This window comes from Benincasa hispida, chromosome 9 (genome assembly GCF_009727055.1).
Source record: "Benincasa hispida cultivar B227 chromosome 9, ASM972705v1, whole genome shotgun sequence".
Classification (NCBI taxonomy): Eukaryota; Viridiplantae; Streptophyta; class Magnoliopsida; order Cucurbitales; family Cucurbitaceae; genus Benincasa; species Benincasa hispida.
Window position 1 is genome coordinate 78,957,809 of NC_052357.1, and position 19,425 is coordinate 78,977,233.

Consider the following 19,425-nt stretch of genomic DNA (forward strand, 5'->3'; position numbering starts at 1 on the left):
ATTTAGAGAAAATGAAAGTGAAACCGTTGAAGAAATGTGGTGACATTCCCTTGGTTGTTACGATGATGGGATAAATTTAATTAAAAAAGAACTCATGACATAGTAAAAATATAGAGCAACAATAGAAAGAAAAAAAAAGAAGAGGATAATGAAATTCATTGAGAAAAATTAGCTAGAATCAAAAGTTTCGATTTCACTTTAGTTTCTAATTTTATTTATCCATATTTCTACAAGAAATGTAATAAGTTAATTGTTGTTCATAGCTCAAAAAAGAAACAAAGAAAGAAAGAAAAGTTTTAAAAAATAAAAGAAAAAGTTTGTAATCTATATTTTATTCAAACAAAGATTGATAGAATTATTGGATAAAAAAGTTTCAAAATAAAATTAGTAATCACAAAAGCATATGAGGGGTTTATGTAGGGTTTCGAGAACAATTTAACTTTATTTGTTTGATCAATTGCAAAATTTAAAGGTGATCATTTCTAAGTTGTAGCTGTATTTTTTTTTTTCTTCGTTTGTGAGCAATTAATAATAGTAAATTTAGGATGAAAATGGTAATACAAGTCTATAAAAATAATTAGACTGAAACCAACAAAATGACAAAATCCAAATACATATACTTATATTTTTTACATATTCTTTTTTGCTATCATTCAACAACTTATTTTTACTTAGAGGTCAACCTCATCAACACAAACCCATGGCCCGAAGGTCCTCAAGCCCAATATTGACCCCAAGTATTTTGATTTAGTTCATCTCATTTCATTTAGTGCGGTCAAGATATATAACAACTTTCAATCTTTATTTTTAAAAAATAGCAAATTGTTTTTTTAAATTGTGAAAATAGCATAACGAAATTAAATATAAAAATAACAATTAAAAATATACCAAAACTGCCCCTAACTAACCCCAAACCCATAACTTTCAAAACTTGAAGGAAGCAGGTTTCAAAATATTAAAAAAAAATGATTTTTTAAAATAATTTTATTTTAGTATTTATTGGCAAAAAATAGGTTTGAAAATATTGTCAAAAATAGGATTGTAAAATCGTGAATGAAATCCACGAGTGTTGACTCAGCAAATAAATCGTGTACCCGGTCTACGACTTAAGGCTAAATCGTGGACGGGGTCCACGATTTCCCAAACACGTGTCAAGTAAAGAGTTAAAGTTATATCATGAATGAAGTTTGACCATTTTGGAAGGGACATTAATGTTTGACCATTTAAAAGAATAAAAGAAATAAATAGAAAGGATATTAATGTTTGACCATTTTTTTAAACAAAATGTTTGAAAGACAAAGTGAGGTGATGAACAAAGGTGACATACCTTAACCTAAAGTAGTATGAGGTAAGGTGATGGAAAAGATGACACACCTTAAATTGGAATAGCATGAGAAAGATTGGATGAGGTGATGGACAAAGGCGACACACCTTACCCTAGAAGAATATGGAGAGTTGGAAAAGAGGATTCATTCTCTCGGCTAAATAGTAAAGTAGTTAAGTACAGTAGAGAGGCTAGGTATTGGGGGTTCACCCTTAGATAAGAGGCTAGGTATTGGGAGTTGAGTAAGAGGGTCACTCTCAACTAAGGATCAAACTAGTTATGTTCTAGAAATATTAAGTTTTAAAGTTACGCACGAATGTTTGCTTGGCTAGTTTTCAGTTTCAGTTTTCAATTACCAGTTTCCAGTTCAAACAAGAGATTTATGTTTTAAATTTAGTCACTCACTGAGTTAGTAGCTCACCCTGTTTTAAATGTTTTTTTTTCAAGTAATAGTCATCTCTCTAGAAGTTAATTGCGCTAGTGCTCTACCACTTAAAAATAAATGGAAAGAAACTTAGTTTATCGCTTGTTTTTCTCACTCTCTCGTTTTAGCTCCATGCTTTCACTCATTTTTCTCATTCCTCTCGCTCAACCACTTCTTCTTCCATTTTTCAAATCTGAAGGTTTTTTTTCTCTCCAAATGTGAAGTAAAGAAAGATGCATTAGAAATTCAATTTTGAACTTTATCCTTTGAAAAAAAAAAAGTTTAGTGAAAAATTAGAACTGAATTCAAATTTCAAAAATCAAATATATCCATCTAAATTTTTGTTTTATAGTACAATAGAGATGAGAGATTCTAACAACAAAACTCTCGATTGCTAACACATGCTATAGACTAATTGAGGCTTTTTTATAGTATAACATATAATGTATTATAGTTTTATTTATCTATGCCCAGTTTGATAATCATTTGATTTTTTGTTTCTAATTTTGGAAAATTAAGTTCAACAAACACCCCTTCCATCTCTAAATTATTTGCTTTCTTAATTACTTTTTAACCAAGTTTTCAAAAATCAAACCAAATTTTGAAGTCTAAAAAAAAGTAGTTTTTAAAACTTGTTTTTATTTTTAGAATTTGGCTATTTTTAAAAAATAAAAAATAAAAATTCCACATAAGCTAAATTTTCGAGAAGGCAAAGATTTCTGCAACAATCAATTTGCAGTTTACTTAGCTGAAAATCCAGTATTTCATGCAAGAACCAAACATGTGGAGGTACATTACCACTTCATTAGAGAAAAGTACTTCAAGAGGAAATTGAGATGAAGCCAATAAAGACAGAAGATCAAATTATAGATATATTCACAAAGGGCTACCAACAAACAAACATACAAGGTTTCGACAACAGCTCGGGATGATTGAACGACCCAAAACTGTTAGTGTTGAGGAAGAGTGTTAAATATATATATATATATATATATATATATATATATATATAGCATCATTAACTAATCTAGAAGATTCTTAAAGTATCTATTATGACATAAAAATGTAAATTAGATTTTTTTTCTAGAGGCATATTGTAATATGTAAAATAAATATCTCAAAAGAAAAAATATAGAAATACCCCGGGTTTTTCTTAGATTCAAGGAATTCTAGAGAATTATTTTAGATAAAGATAATCTAAATATCTAGGATGTTTGTAGGATCCAAGAATAGCCTAGAAAAATCTTTTTACTTAGGCTCAAAGGATCTCATGTCTATAAATAGGAGGTGTGACTATGTGAGCCAAGAAAAGCTAGGGAGCTAATGTAGAAAAGTGAGTGAGTGTCTTGAGAGTGAAAGAGTAATTTCTAACGGTTCATCCTTGTATATTTCTAAATAAAAATTTCTTTCTTCAAAAGAGATTGTTTCTCTTCCTTTTGTGCCAATTTCTTCAACATCATTGATCTCATTAATCCAAGTTGATTTTTCAATGATATTTCACCATCACTATGTAAAAGTATTATTTGGTGCATAATCTACTATTTTAGACCTCGTTTATTAACAACTTGGATCTCGTTTGGTAACCATTGCGGATTTTTTGTTTTAGAAATTAAGTCTATTTTCTCCCAATTTCTTTTGCATCTTTCATGAATTATTAGCCAAATTCTAAAAACAGAAACAAGTTTTTAACCCCTCCCCCCTCTCCCGTTTTTTTCAAATTTTGGTTTGGGATTTTAATTATCGATAAAAAGTAGATAACTTATGAAGAAATTTGGATTTAGAAGTAGTATCTATAAGCTTAATTTTCAAAAATAAAAACAAAAAAACCAAAAAGTTACGAAATGTGGGTTTAGTTTTTGGTTTATGAATATTATATAGCAACGAAAACTAAAGATTTTAGTGCTCAATAAGAGATGTGTGTGAACCCATTTTATTATTTATTATGAGGTGTAAATATTTGATTGAAAGATTTTATAGTCTCTTGGTTGAGGTTGAGCAACAATCTCACTTGTTTTTAACCGCAGTCTGATTACTAATAACTCTTATGTCAATTGAGTTATATTCTATTTGGCAACAAACTCGATCCTGACATATTTTTAAGTCCCAATTTACATTAAAGTTATAAAATTTCTCAAGAGCAGTTTCAAAACGTTTGTAAAAGAACTAATGAGTTAATATTACAACTTTGTGAAAGAATGAGTATTGTTTCAACAAACGGAAAAGTTCAAGGGTTTGCACTTTTTTTTTTTTGGGTAATTTAGCCTAGAATTTAATACTTATTATTATTATTATGATATGACAAGATTTAGTACTCTTATTATCAAAGCCATTTAGACTGAAATAGATCAATGTCCCTTGATGAAGCAATAGCGTTTTAAGTTTTTAGCCAAATGTTGTATTAGATTGATTGAGATGTTAGGGTCATAAGTAAGTTGGATCACCCGCCAATTATTAGGGGAACAAAAAGAAGAAAACTATGTGCTATGGTGGTTAGTGGCTTAGCTAATTCTCACGCAAGCAAAATGTGAAAACTTTATTACAAATTTGCTCTGAGAAAGAACGACAGCTTTCTTCTGTACAATTTACAAATTGGGCAGGTGGTAGTAGTAGGGGTAAGAACATATGTTACACTGATTACATTACTTTACCCAAAAAAAAAAAAGGGAGGGAAAAGGAAGATTACAAAACTTTCCTACTGAACTGATTTCTTCTACCATTACCTTCTCTGAAACAAAGCATACAAATTTACAAGGGAGGTTGTGGTTGTGGCTGTGGCAAATATCGTTCAAGACATTCTTTCAACTTCTGGAACGTGATTGGCTTTGATACGAACGAGTCCATCCCATTTTCATAACACTCTTCTGCACTTTCTGACATTGAATTCGCCGTCATCTGCAGGTACACACAATGCCATTTCATTACTTATTTTTCACTTAATTTACTAGTTAATTATGTTCTTCCACGAATATATATATATATATATATATATATATATATATATATATATATATCCGTTAACTGTTTTTATATCCGTTAACTGTTTTTTCTTTATCATAGTTAGCTTTTAAACATCAGCCAAAGTAAAGTTTGAAAACTTGTTACTTTGGCCCGTTTGGTATTTATTTATTTTTATTTTTTTTTTCAAAAATTGTCTTTTTTCTCCAATTGTCCAACAACAGTTTGCATTTTTCTTTAAACATAAAAATAAGTTTTTAAAAGCTATTTTTTTTAGTTTTCAAATTTTGGTTTGATTTTTAAAAAATATGGACATAAACAGATAACAAAGCAAGAAATCTAGAGGTATTTGTAGACTTAATTTTTCTAAAAGAACCAGAAAAAAAAATCAATACCAAACAGGGTCGGTTTTTTAAGTTTGGTTAAAATTTAAAAGGTGTTTCCTGGTAAACTAGAGAAATCTAAATATATTTAGTTTTTATTATTTAACAGGGTATTGACTTGAATAATTTAATAATATTTTTTATTCTTATATTCTAGATGAAAATAATAAATTAAAAGTGAAAATACCTTGATTTGTGTCTATTTGTTCCCTTAATTTAAAAAATGCTAATAGGTTTTAAACTTTTAAAATTGTGTCTATTTAATTAGTCTAGGTTTTTTAATTGTACAATTAGAGATGGAGAGATTCAAATTTCTTGGTTACTACATTGTGTATCCTAATGAGTTATGTTCGTTTTTAACATTCAGATCCTTAAAATTTTAATTCAGTGTCAAATAGGTCAAATAGACTTTTTGACTTGTTTGAGAGCTATTTAATGTTTTAAAAAATTCACAAGCCTACTCAACACTAAACTGAAAAGTCAGTCTTATTATACATTTTACATATCATACCTAATATATCAATTAATATTTTTTTTAATACGTTAAAGGTGTGTGGTTCATAGACCGTTTGAAAGTTCATGAACCTAATTTTGTAATTTAACCTATATTCTAGGTAATATCAATTTAAGAGTTTGTTGCATATCAGTAAAAATATTATAGAAATATTATTTAATGTTGGAAAATTATCAAAAATAATTCTTTAAGTTTTCACTTTTCAAAGTTAGCACGTTTTTTGAAAATTTATTAAACTAGTTTTTATTGGTCGATCTCAAGATTTAGTTAAAAAATTTACTTTTTCTAACCTATAGATTATTTTGGGCCATCTTGGTACACATTCCACCCACCAAGATTTTACCAATTTTTCTAAATATTATGTAATCTTCCAAATCTTATACCAAATCTTATATATTTTCAAATTTTCTTCAAAATCGGTTATCTTCATCAAATATTATATTAAATTGTTATTAATTTTTCAAAACTTCTAAATTTGGTTATCGATTGATTATTTTCTCCAATTTTTTTTCCACTATCATATAAATTTCTAAAGTTCCAAATGAATTTACCTAATGATGATTGCATTTTGATTTTTAAAATTTGGGAAAGATTAAATTTTGCAAAAAAAAAAACATTAGATGAGATGTGAAAAATATATAAAACCTTGATATTAATCTATCCGAGAATTCACCGATCTCGGTGTTAACCTATCCAAGATTAATATTGATATTTTTTATATATATTTTTTAAAAATTTAATCTTTCCCAATTTAAAATTCAAAATATAATTACTTAAAAGATCATTTGGATAATTGGTAAATTAATTTAAAAATTAAAAATTGATCTAAAAATTTGGACAATTAGTAAATTGATTTGTAAATTAGAAATTGGCTAAAGATTTGAAAAATTACGTAAGATTTTAATATAATATTTGGTAAAGATAACTGAATTTGAAAAAAATTTGAAAATATATAAGATTATATGGGAAGATTAGATAATTTGAAAAAAATAGTAGAATCTCACTATAATTTGTCCATTATCGAGATGGTCCAAAACAACCAATAAACTAGAGAAACAAAAAGTAAATTTTTTAACTAAATCTCAATGGTCAATCTCGTTTGAGATTCACTAAGAAAAATTATTTGAACAAATTTTCAAAAGGGTATTAGTTTTGTAAAATGAAAACTTTAACGTGTTATTTCCATTTAATTTGAGTTTCCAAAGGTTCAAATGTTTTTTCTTTAATTAATTTATCGAAATCTATTCAGGAATGACGAAGGCTATTGTTAAAAATAAATAGAATAGAATAAAATAAAATAAGGGAAGGAAAGTGAAGAGTGGAAGTACTGACAGCAATGATGGGCATCCTGTTGGGGGAGGAGGAAGGAATCCAAGAAGGTGTAGTTGGGTGTATTCCAGCATTTACAGCTGCCTCCCAGCTTCCTGTTTCCTCAAATGATCGTATTATCCTTGTAGCTTCAAGCCCATCCATAACTGGCATGAATACATCCTGCATTTATCATTTCCCACTCGTTTATAAAAACCTTCTTTCCAAAACCTCCCTCTTCAACATATTTTATTCAAACCCCTACATGTCAATTCCATTTCTAACCACCTTGTTTTTCTCTATGAAGTTAACAAATAACATACCACGATGATACAAAACTTGTACGCATGTATAAACACTTTCAAGTTAGTCCCCACTACTACTTCCAACTTCAAATGTGATTGACTGAAATCTCAAAATAAAAACACGACATATATGACATATATATAGCACCAAAATTTCAAAAATAACTAGATTTAATAATGAAAAAAAGTTATCCTAATATATTCTATATAAAAAAACAACTGAAAAAATACTTTTAATATGAATTTAAGAGTAAGACTACATGTTTCTAGCAGGAGTCTAGAATCTTCTGAAATCGAAATGAAAATGGCATGCACTTATGAAGCAAAATGAAATTATGTCATCGAAAATCTTGAAGACTTAGTTAATTGCAGAAAATAAAAATAAAACAATAATATGATATGATATTTATAGCAATAAATTATAAAATTTACAAAAATAACAAAGCTAACACAAGTATGTCATTTGAGAAAAGTAAAAAAATTGATGGGTAATTGTTTTAAATGATAAAATTTGATAGACAATGACATTTTGATTTTGCAAATAAGCTAGTCCATTTTCGTATATTTAAAAACAACCTTTCAAATTATATAATTTTGTTGTCATTTGGTAAAAAAATAGTATGTTGAAGAGGCATAAAACCATGTTTCTCGGAGCACTGAAAAATAATTTTTTGAATTAAAAAAGTATGTGATTCTAGACTTGCAAAGCGAACATACCATGAGAATGAGATCATAAGAACGCCTTTGAACTGCACGAACAGCTTCAATGCCGTTGGTTACAACGTCAATTTTTTGGCCGAACTTCTTCATCATAGACTGAGTCACCATAATATTGGTCTTATTATCCTCAACAAGAAGAATTCTAGGTTCCAATGTCATTGTTACTTCAGAACCACAACTACTATTTCTGCAATGATTACTTGTATCGGATCTTTCTTTCCGCTGCTCTGTTTTTTGAAGTTTATTACTTTGTTTTTCCGGTCTATCTTGTTGCTTTGTTGTTTCTGATCTGGGAAGGGAATTCATGCCACTGATATTTTGCAACCGAGCATTTGTGTCTGGTTGGTTTTGGTTATCAAGATTTGAGTTTATCTGACTTGACGAGCATTGTGATTCGCTTGAGGTTACAGCAGCGGCATTGGCGTAACGCGCATCGATGTTGTTTGAGGTAATAGGATAAGGACCACCTTCAGCTAAGCCATTGAGTTTGGTTGAGGTGGGATACCCAGTTGTATGCAACAATGAGTTTGGGATCCTAGTGGATCCATTAGAAGATGATAGCGAACTGAAACTGTGAGGTTGGAATTGGAAAAAGCCCTCAGTCATTTCGTCGTTTGTAGACTCTTCGTCTGAGAGCTCATCAGAATCTTCGGAAGGACTACATGTGGTTGAAACCTTGTATGGCAGTACAAATGTAAAAGTAGATCCATGGTTCTCTCGGCTGGAAACGGTGAGATGACCACCCATCAATTCAACCTGCTCCAAAAGTAAGTGCATAAAGTTTGATGTTACGAAAGTTTGGGCTAACCAAGCAAGACAAGAAAAAAGTCAGGTTAAGTTTGAAACTTTAGGAGCAGTGAAAAGTGCTTTTAGCCAAATAAAAGCATGTTGTTTGAAGCACATAGTTTTTCTAGAACAAGCACTTAATTAATATTTCCCAATCTCACTGTTTCTCTAGCGAGAATTTAAGCAAAATGGTACTAAGTAAAAGAATCATCTATCAAGAGAGATCATTTCAAGATTAGGTACACAATGCAATGCATTATTAAAGAGAACCATATACAATTCCCATATTAAAACTTGTTCATTTGATCACCTTCCTAAAAAATGTCAATTATATGAATCATATGCACTATTTACCTTCCCTCAACAATTACCATGATCTCAAAATTGAAGCAAAATTTAACTTCAAGGCTAGCAGTAAACAATTCTCATTTAACCACCTAATTTGACTGTAGGAATGTCGATTTGATGTATCGTATGCAATAATCACTATTACCTTCCCCCAACAAGTAATGCCCCCTCAAACTAGAAGCAAATTTTAACATGAAGTAACAGTTTACCAGTTGTTTGCATATTGCCAGCCCAAGTCCAGTCCCTCCATACTTTCGAGCATGATCGGCACTGGCTTGCATGTACCTCTTAAAAAGGGTTGGTAACGCATTTTCTGATTCATTACAAAAGAAATCCAATGAGGAATCCTACCTATTATTGAGCAACAAATATATTCCAATGATCAGAGAAATAGGCAAGCATACCTGGTATACCAATTCCTGTGTCATATACATCACAGCATATCCATACCGTCGTTTCAGTTGAACAAGATTTGTTTTCTCTGTTTCCATTCATTGTGGTTTCACTCTTGCTTGGGGTTCCTGGTGCATCACAATGCAAATTATTTCTGTCGCCGTGTTTTTGGCCACTCAAGCCATTCTGAGAGGCTGGAAGACATGTTCCTTCTTGCAAACCATGTACCGGAACTGTTGAGTTATCAGCAGTTGATTTCTTATGGCATTCTTCTCCTGTCCCAATGGGTGGATAAGGTAACACATAAAGGTTAATTCCAACCTTCCCTTGATGAGTGAACTTGATTGCGTTGCTGCATCATTTAATTATCTATTTAGATGACTATCATTTAATGATGTAGGAATGAAAGCATTAAATTCTTTCTGCATTAGTCGTAATAGTGGGTTAATAAAGCCAGCATCAATCTTAATCATTAAATCCATAAAATGTATCACTTTTATGAAATCAATGTCCACGTGTTGATCCATGTTACCATTAGAGCTCTTTCTATCAACTATATAAACCATTCTATATGAATATTCTGAGTATAGCCTTATCCGTGATTTATGCATGTGTTTATCAAGGATTTCAGTCACATTGGTCAACCATATTACCGCACTGCCTAAATGAATTACTTCTTCAAGAGAAGTGTGTATATTACTTATATCCCGAATTAGGCAATTCTAACATCTAAGATGCCTTTCTTAGTTTCATCTTTTCGGAAAAGCGAGAGAACAGTTGGTACGTTTATAAAATTGCTAGGAACAGGGTAGGAATTAGAGAAGGAAGAGGAGTAAATCTATTAGAGCAAAACGAACTTCCCTAGCGTATTATGGTTACCTTGAAGTTGAATTGTGAACTAAATTCAACTGCAAAGGTTATGCAGTCCATATATGATTTTGATCAAATCTTTAAGAACTTTAGTACCTGATCAAGTTGGTGAGGATTTGCCGGATCCTAAGAACATCTCCAATGACCTGAAACGTTGCATAGTTTAATTGGCAGTGTACACATCTAAAACAAGCGATCATGTAACAGAAGGTAGAGATAGGCAGGGATTACAAAAAAATTATATGGGTTCGTCGACTATCAATGGATGATATGTGAATATGTTACAAAGCTACATGGCTAAGGTTTCTGAAAGAGGGGAGTGAATAGGATGCATACATTTTTTTGATAATGCACATTTCAAGACATGTCCCTTTCCACCTCACTGTTCAAGGCATAAAACTATCCTTATGATGTCACCAGCCTAGATTGCTCTTGCATGTTAAATTAAATGTCATATGTTACTTATAACTCTATTTTTAATTGTGATTCAGATGCCTATTCAGCATACAAAATCCAACTAATCGATTAAAAACTTCTAATATTCATCAATAACCCTCACCTCTATAGGAACATCATCTGCTATACGTCCCTCCAGAACTAAGAATTTTCGCAATGATGCGGCAGCAGTCTGTAGCACATGTTTTACAACCTCTCTTGGACGGAATTTTGTAGCTTCCAACTTCATTACTCCTAATAAACGGAGACAAAACTGTCATATAGCTGACCAAGCTATACTTGAAGTTAAAAGATATATAGGGTCTCACTAATATGCCACTACATAAAGATCCTACAAGTGACAGGAAATTGTGAGCATAAGCAAGTCCAAACAAACACCTAGTTGCATCTTTGTATTCTTACTACACGTTGCAAGTTGTTACTAAATATCATGTGGACTAAGGAAAACCTAAAGAGAAACCATATACATCATAACATGTCAGAGCAACAAAATTGACACTAATCCACGTAACAATAGAGTATTATCATATTTTGTTGCACGCTAATGAATCCATGAAAGTAGCTTAAATGCTAGAATTAAAAACATGTTCTAAGCAAAGAAATTCAGACCTGATTCAACCTTAGAAAGGTCCAAGATATCGTTTATAAGTTGAAGCACCAAGTCTCCTGAAGACAACATAACATCTAACAGATGTTTTTGCTCCCGATCAAGTTTCGTGGTGGACAGAATCTCAGCCATACTAACCACTCCAGACAGTGGAGATCTAATTTCATGTGACATGGTTGCTAGCATTTGCTTTGCTCGCATTGTCTCCTCTGGAAGAATGTGAAAAGTAAAAACAATGAGAACTTGAAAACTCCAAATTGAGTGGAATTAAGGACTAGAGAGATTGAAAGAAGAAACTAACCCGTGATATGAATTGTTTTGTTCAGCTCTGATTCCTTGGCTTTTTGTACTGCAATCTCCTCACGAAGCTTTGCCATCTTTTCTCGTTTTTTAACCTTTTGTAAAAGGCACGAGATATGTGATAAAATATACATTATTTACATGAATGATTAACATGTAAAATGAGAAAGAAATTCTATACAAACAAACTGAAGCAATTAAACACCTGATCAGTTATGTCCATTCCCATATAATTTATTCCAATTGTCTCCCCAGCCTTGCTAAAGACAGGTTCAACGTAAATCAAAAAGGTCTTCAGCCCAAATAATTCTGTATCAAACTGAATCTCCCTCTTTGCAGGTAACCCTTTCTCCAGAACTTCTTTCTTGAAATCTTGAGATTCCTTAACACCAGCACCACTGAAAATTTCAACGTCTGTTCTTCCTATAATATCCTGGGAAGAAGAATACCCTTTGCATTACATAAGTAGCAAATAAAAAGAAAACTAGAGGTAATAGTTTGTCCTGCTCAAATGAGTTAGGTTGATTAAGTCAGACAACAGCATGTCAACGGGATTCTTTCAAACCTAGTTTGTGAAAGAAATGGTTACCTCTTCTTGCAAACTTGGAAAATGATTGTAGATAAATCGGTAGCGCAACTCTTTGTCCTGAAATGCAAGTATTCACCAAGTCAGTTCTTTATGGGTGACTTAGACAAGAATGACTGCAGCATGCAGTTAACTTAACCATGGAACAAAAGATGAATTCACTATATACAGCAGAACTATGAAGAATCTACAACGTCAAGTACTTGAGTGCCTGCACAAATTACGTTACCTTTGCCATTATTATACCATTTCTTTCATTTGTTGTGTCTTATGATCTACTAATGTTGCGAGTGAGATTATCTATTTAAATAAAATCTGAAAGACCAACAAAAATAATTTTGTTGATTAAACAACTAAGGATCCACAACACACTTGAAAAGTGGTGCTGCCTTGCTTGTAATGCTACTTTTTATTAAGCCAAGGATATGTTTATTTTAGAGACTATGGCAAAAGCCCCTGAAAAGATTTAAATTACTTATACTGAAGTCCAAATCGACGAGGTCAAGTGTATCAGAAATCTCAACATCCTAAGATTGACATTATACAGTTTAAATAGTACCTGATGACCAAAAACAACTGGTGCATTCTGTAGAACAAAATGCAAGAAATTGTCGGCTCTTTTAAGAATCTGTGATAACTCCTCAACTGGTGAGGACTGCTTTTCAATATTTTTTATGTTTTCCTTAAGCTTCTCGGCAAGCATCTGCTCTCGCTGTAGACTTGCTTCCAATAACTTTTCCAGATCCAAGGCTCGTTGCTTCCAGTATGTCACTGTATCATACTCTGCATCAATTTCAACTCTCTTACTTTGAACCACAAAATCAGTTTTCCTCCTTGGAATATCTTGCCATATATCACAAGCTTCTTCCAAAATAGAAATTGGACGTTTATCACCAGCATATCTTTCTTCCTCAAAAAGATGTTCCTCTAATATTTTCAATTTCTTGAGCTCAACTTCTTTCCTCTGCTTGCTTAGGATGTCAAGTTCTTCTTTAAGGAGACGCACAGCATTTGCTTGCTTATACTCCCACTGCTTTGCAAGGTATTGTAATTGTGAAGATCCTTTCTCAGTATAGTTAGTTAACTCTATAAGTCTCTTGAAATCAACAATTGTCGGTTCCTCTATTATGTTAACTTCTTCCAGCATATCTTGATCTGCTCCTGGCCTTTCTACGTTGAACTGCTTTCTAACATCTGGTCCAACATCCTCAGGCCACATAGAAGGAACCGCTTCGATGTCCATATCTTCAATAACACCAGTCTCCATCTCGCAGACCATGGCAATTACTCAAGAATTACTTCCAAATTGCACATGAAAGTACATGAGTCAATTCTACTGCAGATAAATTCCTTGAGGCCGTAATACGGCGTGCATCTTAACGCATCCATGTTCCATCCAACGCCCACAAGACGGTGCGATCAAATAAATAGGAGAAAAACCTCGAGACTGTCGTAGATGCGCGTAGTTACAGAGCAGGTCCTACATAGGCAGAAAAGTTCAAGGAATTGATTCATTGCACGAATTCGCATCTATAGACAAAAATTTAACATCAGTCTATTTATACATATAATAGTTTCAGATTGAAACGACCTGGATTTCTAATTTTACAAAAATGAATTTAATCAGAAATAGAAGCTAGCGTACGATTAACTAATTGAATAGCAAAGATTTCTCGGTTTCATAGCGGAAGATACACATCTTCCATCAAGAAACTAAGAAATTAACAAAATGCCAGCCTGAAAAACTATATACTCAGCTAAGCTGATGATGATGGTCAGAACTGCAAGATAGAAAGGAAATCCAGAGAGATAACGAAGGAACTCTTCCAAATTCAGAACAAAATCTCCGAATGTGAAACAACCAAGGACAGAGGTAGAAAGATGACTCCGAACTCGAATTCCGATTCACGATGATCAGATTTCAGAACAATGAAAAACCGAAGTAATCTGCAAGCGATAAGTCATAAGGTAGATGGAAGCCACATTTACGAATAAGGAGGATTGAACTGCAGCACACACGAGTAATCGGATCGTGCTTCACAATCAGAAAAGAAAACGACGGACTAGAGTTCAATAAGCTCACCTCGTATTCGCAATATCAAAAAGCCAAAACAGCACCAAAACCTCCCTCCGAAGTCTGAATAGCACTGGAAGAAACGAAAACTGAAGAACAGTGAATGGCTTCAACTGTAGATCTGAGGAATCTTTACCGATATTTATCAAAAGTTTCTGATGACAATAGAAAAATCAGAGCCAGCCACTGCGCGCGCAAGAGAGAAGAGAAAGTGATTGAATGCAAGAGATAGAAAGCATGTGACGGAAAAAGAGAAAAACGAAAGAGAGAGAATACAAGCCTAGGAAGCCATGTGCATTTGGAGGTCAAAAATATTAGAGAATTCTTGGCCTTTTCGATTACCTTTTTTGTCCCTCAATTTTTATATAAAATCGTCTCTGATGATTCCTCTTGCAACGACTGAATTCTTTAAAGCTCCAAATGCAAAATCCTGAAGAACAGCAAGAACAAATTTCACAGCGTTTTCTTGCTCAGCTTTCTCTGCTATTTTCTGAGTGATCCTCTCTCTATTTTCCGGGAAAGTAAAAAAAAATGAAATCAACAAAAACTCATACATGAACGACGAAGTGGCAGATTTAAAGGGAAGGGTGGAGAGAGAGAGAGAATTGGAAGTGTACGATCACTTTGAGAGCTGGAAAAAAAAAAATTTAAAAACGCTGAACGTTTTTGTTGTTCCCCGCCATTTCAGCGGTGACGTGTTTAACGAACACGTGTTATGCACGCGCTGAACGACGTCGTTTACTACATCAACCGCCAGCTGCCGATCAATCTCTCTTTCTAATTTTGAGTTCAATGGATTTTGCGCTGTTTTTGAGCAAACGTCTACGGGGTGCAAACTGGAGCTTTGGGATTATGTTTATTTTTAGGATAAATATACAAAATAATACTTTAATTTAATGGAAAGTAAAATTTAATTTAATCGGAATTTGTTTGGTTGTATGAATTTTGACTCCTCTATTTAACAATCATTTTGTTTTTTATTTTTGTTTTTAAGAATTAAGTCTATAATTATATCATCTATATTTTTTACCCTGATTTATCTATTAATTTTAAGAGTAAAATGTGTAAAATTCTTCCTAAAACTCATCAATTTTAGTAAAATAAAATTTGGCACAAAAAATGAGTTTGATAATTGCATAATTTATTCATTGAATAACTTTATCAAAAGTCATATATTTTTGCTAAAATTAGCTCGAATGCCATTTTCTCTCAATTTTATAATTCATTTGACATATAAGAGAAGTTTTTCTTAATGGTATATGTAGGAAAAAAATTAACCAAAGAGTTAATTTGCAACATTCTTTAAAGCTTTTGGTTAAAATTGAACACTTTTTGAGGTGAATTTTAAAATTTTAAAGTTAAAATTAATACAACGTGATAAATTTATGGTAAATTTTGATTTTTTTTTTCTCTTCGATTCAATTTCCAATTTCATCATCAATTTTAATTATACTTTTTTTTCACTTATGAATTTCTCTTCTTTTATTTATATACTTAGGCACGTAAGAAATACCAATATGAGTATATCTCAATTGCAAGGGTGTACACCAAAATCGATCAAGCCAAAAATTCGATTTTTACTAAATTTTTGGTTCAATTTGGTTTAAATTTTTTAGAAAACCGAGTTTTTCAGTTGGATTTGCTTTTGGATTTGAAAATTGATTTCAAAACAGAACGAAGCTATTTATATACTATAAAATTGAACCAACCAAATTGTTTATATATATATATAACTAACTAAACCGTTTTTTATACATTTTTTCAAATTTCTTAAAAATATATTATATATAAAATAAAAAATTGAATTCGAGTCAAATATTTGCAGTTCGATTTGATAGAACGAACTATGAACATTCTTACTCAATTGATTAAGATATATACCATCAATAGAAAAGTTAGAGATTCGAACCCTCTATCCAAATGTGTTGAATTCAAAGGATAAAAAATGTTTCTTGACCCTTGAGTCTATTCACCAACAAATTTCTGACCCTTGACTAATAAATTTTATGTATTTCAAGAGGCAAATTCAAATGTCACATCTATTTGTTAAAAACCACGCATTTGTTGAGAAAACGTGAGTATATCTATTTTGTTTAATATTGACAATTACAATTATCATTTTAATTGCTTTTTTTTTTTTTTTTTACTTATCTTTCTTATTTTATTTGTATATCTAGACATTAAAAAAAAGAGTATAGCTCGACGTTGATTAACAAAAAAAAAATTATTTCTTCCAAATGACACATTAAAATGTCATCTCCATTTATTCGAAAATATTAATAAAACAACATTTATTTGAAAATATTAATAAAACAATAATTTAATAATACATTCTAATTTTTTTTATGTGATAAAGATGGATGGTTGTTCATTCATAGAGAAAATGCCTCATCCCTTCCAATTTTATTGGGAATTTTTTCTATTAGCAACTTGTAACAATTTTTTTTCATTTAAATTTAAATAAATGAAATATAAATTCGAAGACCTGGAAGATTAAGGAACAAATTGAGAGCAAACAAATTAAGATTAGGTAATCATTTGGCATATCTATCATAACTTTTAATTAATCTATTTGTTTTTAAAAGGAAAATTGAATTTTAATTTTAATCACATTTCCATCCCTATAAGATTGGAGAAACCTTAATTGTTTAAAAAAAATGTTACGTTGATTTATTTAACTACATATTCAACCAATGGATTTTGACTGAGTTATATATATTGTTTATTTGGTAATATTTAATGAACTTCCATTAAAATAATCGAATCAAAATTCATACTCCAATGAGATTTATTTGTCTATTGTTTATACAATCATGTAAGGTGGTGTATAAAGTTTATTTAATTTAATTAAGATGTCTCCTGCCACATTTTTGTATAAATGTATAAAAATATCTTAAAAGCCACGAAATTATTAATGTTTTGTTTGGTAGCTATTTCGTTTTTTTCCTTTTTGTAAAAATTAAACTTACTCCTTAATTTCTTATCATGATTTATATCGTTTCAGTATACCTTAGTTGAATTCTTAACCAACGCAAAAACAAGTTTTGACTTTTAAAAACAATTTTTTTTACCTTTTTAAAATTTATTTTTTTTAAAAAAAAATAATGGTAAAAAGTAGATAACGAAGTAAGAAATCTAGAGATGAAATGAGGGAAGTGTTTATAGTAATAAGGAAGCCCTTTGAAAAGTATTTTCATTGTAAATATTCAAGCTCAAACGCACATTGTTCGAATGACTTATTTACTGTGTATTCTGTTTTTAAATTGGATATTTGTAATATATAGTAAAATAAGAGAATAAATCTAAAAATATATTATATTTTAAAAAATATTTGTAAATATAGATGAGTTGACTAGTCAATCTTTGATTTTTTTTTTTTAATTTCTAATTTCACTCTCCCTTATCTTATTTTGTTGTACACTTTCTTTTTTTAATCTTTTTATTTTCTTTCTTTTTTTTCGATTTTTGCTTCTTCCCTCTTTTTTTTCATTTTTTTCATTTCCTTTTCTTTCTCAGCTTTTTCTTCTTCCCCTTAATAGCTCAATATTTGATTATATTTTCATAGTTAATAGCCACTTATAGAAATCTATCATTGATAGCCAACTTAGTGAATTTAATTAATGAAGTTGAATCTTGAACTAAAATGTGAGTGAAATGCCTATAAGTTATCACTAATAGCATGTTTATCAATGATAAAAGCTATCATCGAAAAGAAAGGAGATTTATAAATGTTTGGGAAGGACAAGAAATGGGCAAAAAGGTGTTCAGTGGCTACGATTGATAGAAGATACTACTGATAATATGTTACCAGTGATAGAAGCTAATACTAATAATATATTATTGATGATAGAAGCTACTACTGATAGCATGTTTCTTTCAAAGGTGATAACCAATTATAAAAGTCTATCATTGATAGTTTTAAGTCTTAATATTTCAAGGTTAACTTTAATTGATAAAAGTCTATCTGTGGTAGCGACTGATAGCTGCTATCAGTGATAACCATGATAAAAGATTATTAGTGATAACTATTGTGGTAATCAAAGTTGTTGATCTTCTTTCAAAGTTGATAACTATTTATAAATCTATCATTGATAGCCACTGATAGCCTTAAGTATTGATATTTCAAGGTTGATTCCAATTGATGAAAGTGAATCGATGATAACTATTGATAATTGCTAGCAAATAAAAAGCTAATATTTCAATATTGTATTAATTTTTCTCAAATTAAAAGTTTATCGCCGATAGCAACTATCATCGATAGCAATTGATAGAAGCTATCAGCGATAGCAGCTAATAACAGCTACCAGTGGCTATTACTGATAGTTGCTATCAGTGATAGCTTTTAATTTGAGAAAACTGGGAAGAAGCGAGCAAAATGGTGGCTAGACATAGGTTTTTTAGTCTTTTACCAATTTTTGATATATATACAATTATTTTATCATTGTACTAAATATTCTATTATTTTGGGCTTGAATTTTATTTATGCAACTAGCCCTTTTAAATTCTCTTTTTAGGAGTTATATTAAAGTATTATTCAGTGTGTGTGGGTGTAGTGAAACTCTTTTTGCAAGAGTTTTTTATCCCTATATTTTGTTATTTAAACATGTGGAAACCTCCCTCATTGAATAACAAAATATAGGGTCTTTCTTTTGCAATTATGGTATCTCTTCATCTTCAATCTCTTTTGATATTATGATTTTGAAATAGTATCAGAGCCCTATGTCAAACGACAAAGAGCTTTTTCTCAATTTTTATCATAGATATTTGAGGGGTTATTTTTTGAATTTTTTTCGCCATGGGAGACAGAAACGAAGGATCGCCTTCTTCTTCATCCAACCAAATCTTTAATCTAGGGAATAAAGGTTTGATTCTCAAACTTACTGACGATAATTTTCTTCTATGGAGGTTTCAGATCTTGACTGCTCTTAGAAAGATATGGACTGGAAACTTTTCTTGAAGATGAACCACCTCCAAAAGTACCAGTTATTGCTACAACCTCTATTATGATACCTTCAACTATATGCATGGAGTCTGATTATAAGGTATGGAAACGACAAGATTGTTTAATTTTT

At 31.0% G+C, this 19,425-nt stretch overlaps 1 protein-coding gene across 2 annotated transcripts; it reads right to left on the minus strand.

Moving 5' to 3' along the window:
• Window positions 1–4,306: 4,306 nt before the first annotated feature.
• Window positions 4,307–14,568, minus strand: LOC120086678 (histidine kinase 5). 2 transcript variants are annotated; one of them, XM_039043432.1, is made up of 13 exons: window positions 14,363–14,568; window positions 12,839–13,759; window positions 12,283–12,339; window positions 11,899–12,126; window positions 11,695–11,788; window positions 11,396–11,602; window positions 10,890–11,020; window positions 10,427–10,476; window positions 9,472–9,812; window positions 9,277–9,380; window positions 7,931–8,689; window positions 6,933–7,091; window positions 4,494–4,640 (listed from the first exon to the last, which is right to left on the minus strand). In XM_039043432.1, the coding sequence occupies exons 2-13, from the start codon at window positions 13,556–13,558 to the stop codon at window positions 4,494–4,496; spliced, it is 2,997 nt and encodes a 998-aa protein (XP_038899360.1). In that variant the 5' UTR covers window positions 13,559–13,759; window positions 14,363–14,568. The 2 variants fall into 2 exon arrangements, with proteins under 2 accessions (XP_038899361.1, XP_038899360.1); XM_039043433.1 differs by lacking the exon at window positions 14,363–14,568 and having other exon boundaries at window positions 4,307–4,640; window positions 12,839–13,558.
• Between the last annotated feature and the right edge of the window lie 4,857 nt (window positions 14,569–19,425).

What these genes read in the sequence shown, in the direction of transcription:
- LOC120086678 (XM_039043433.1), bottom strand. Translation starts at nt 13,558, where the DNA reads ATGGTCTGCGAGATGGAGACTGGTGTTATTGAAGATATGGACATCGAA. An exon ending in TTCCAAGTTTGCAAGAAGAG is followed by an intron (nt 12,127 to 12,282) that starts GTAACCATTTCT and finishes TCTTCTTCCCAG; the next exon opens with GATATTATAGGAAGAACAGA. An exon ending in CACAGGAATTGGTATACCAG is followed by an intron (nt 9,381 to 9,471) that starts GTATGCTTGCCT and finishes GTAATGAATCAG; the next exon opens with AAAATGCGTTACCAACCCTT.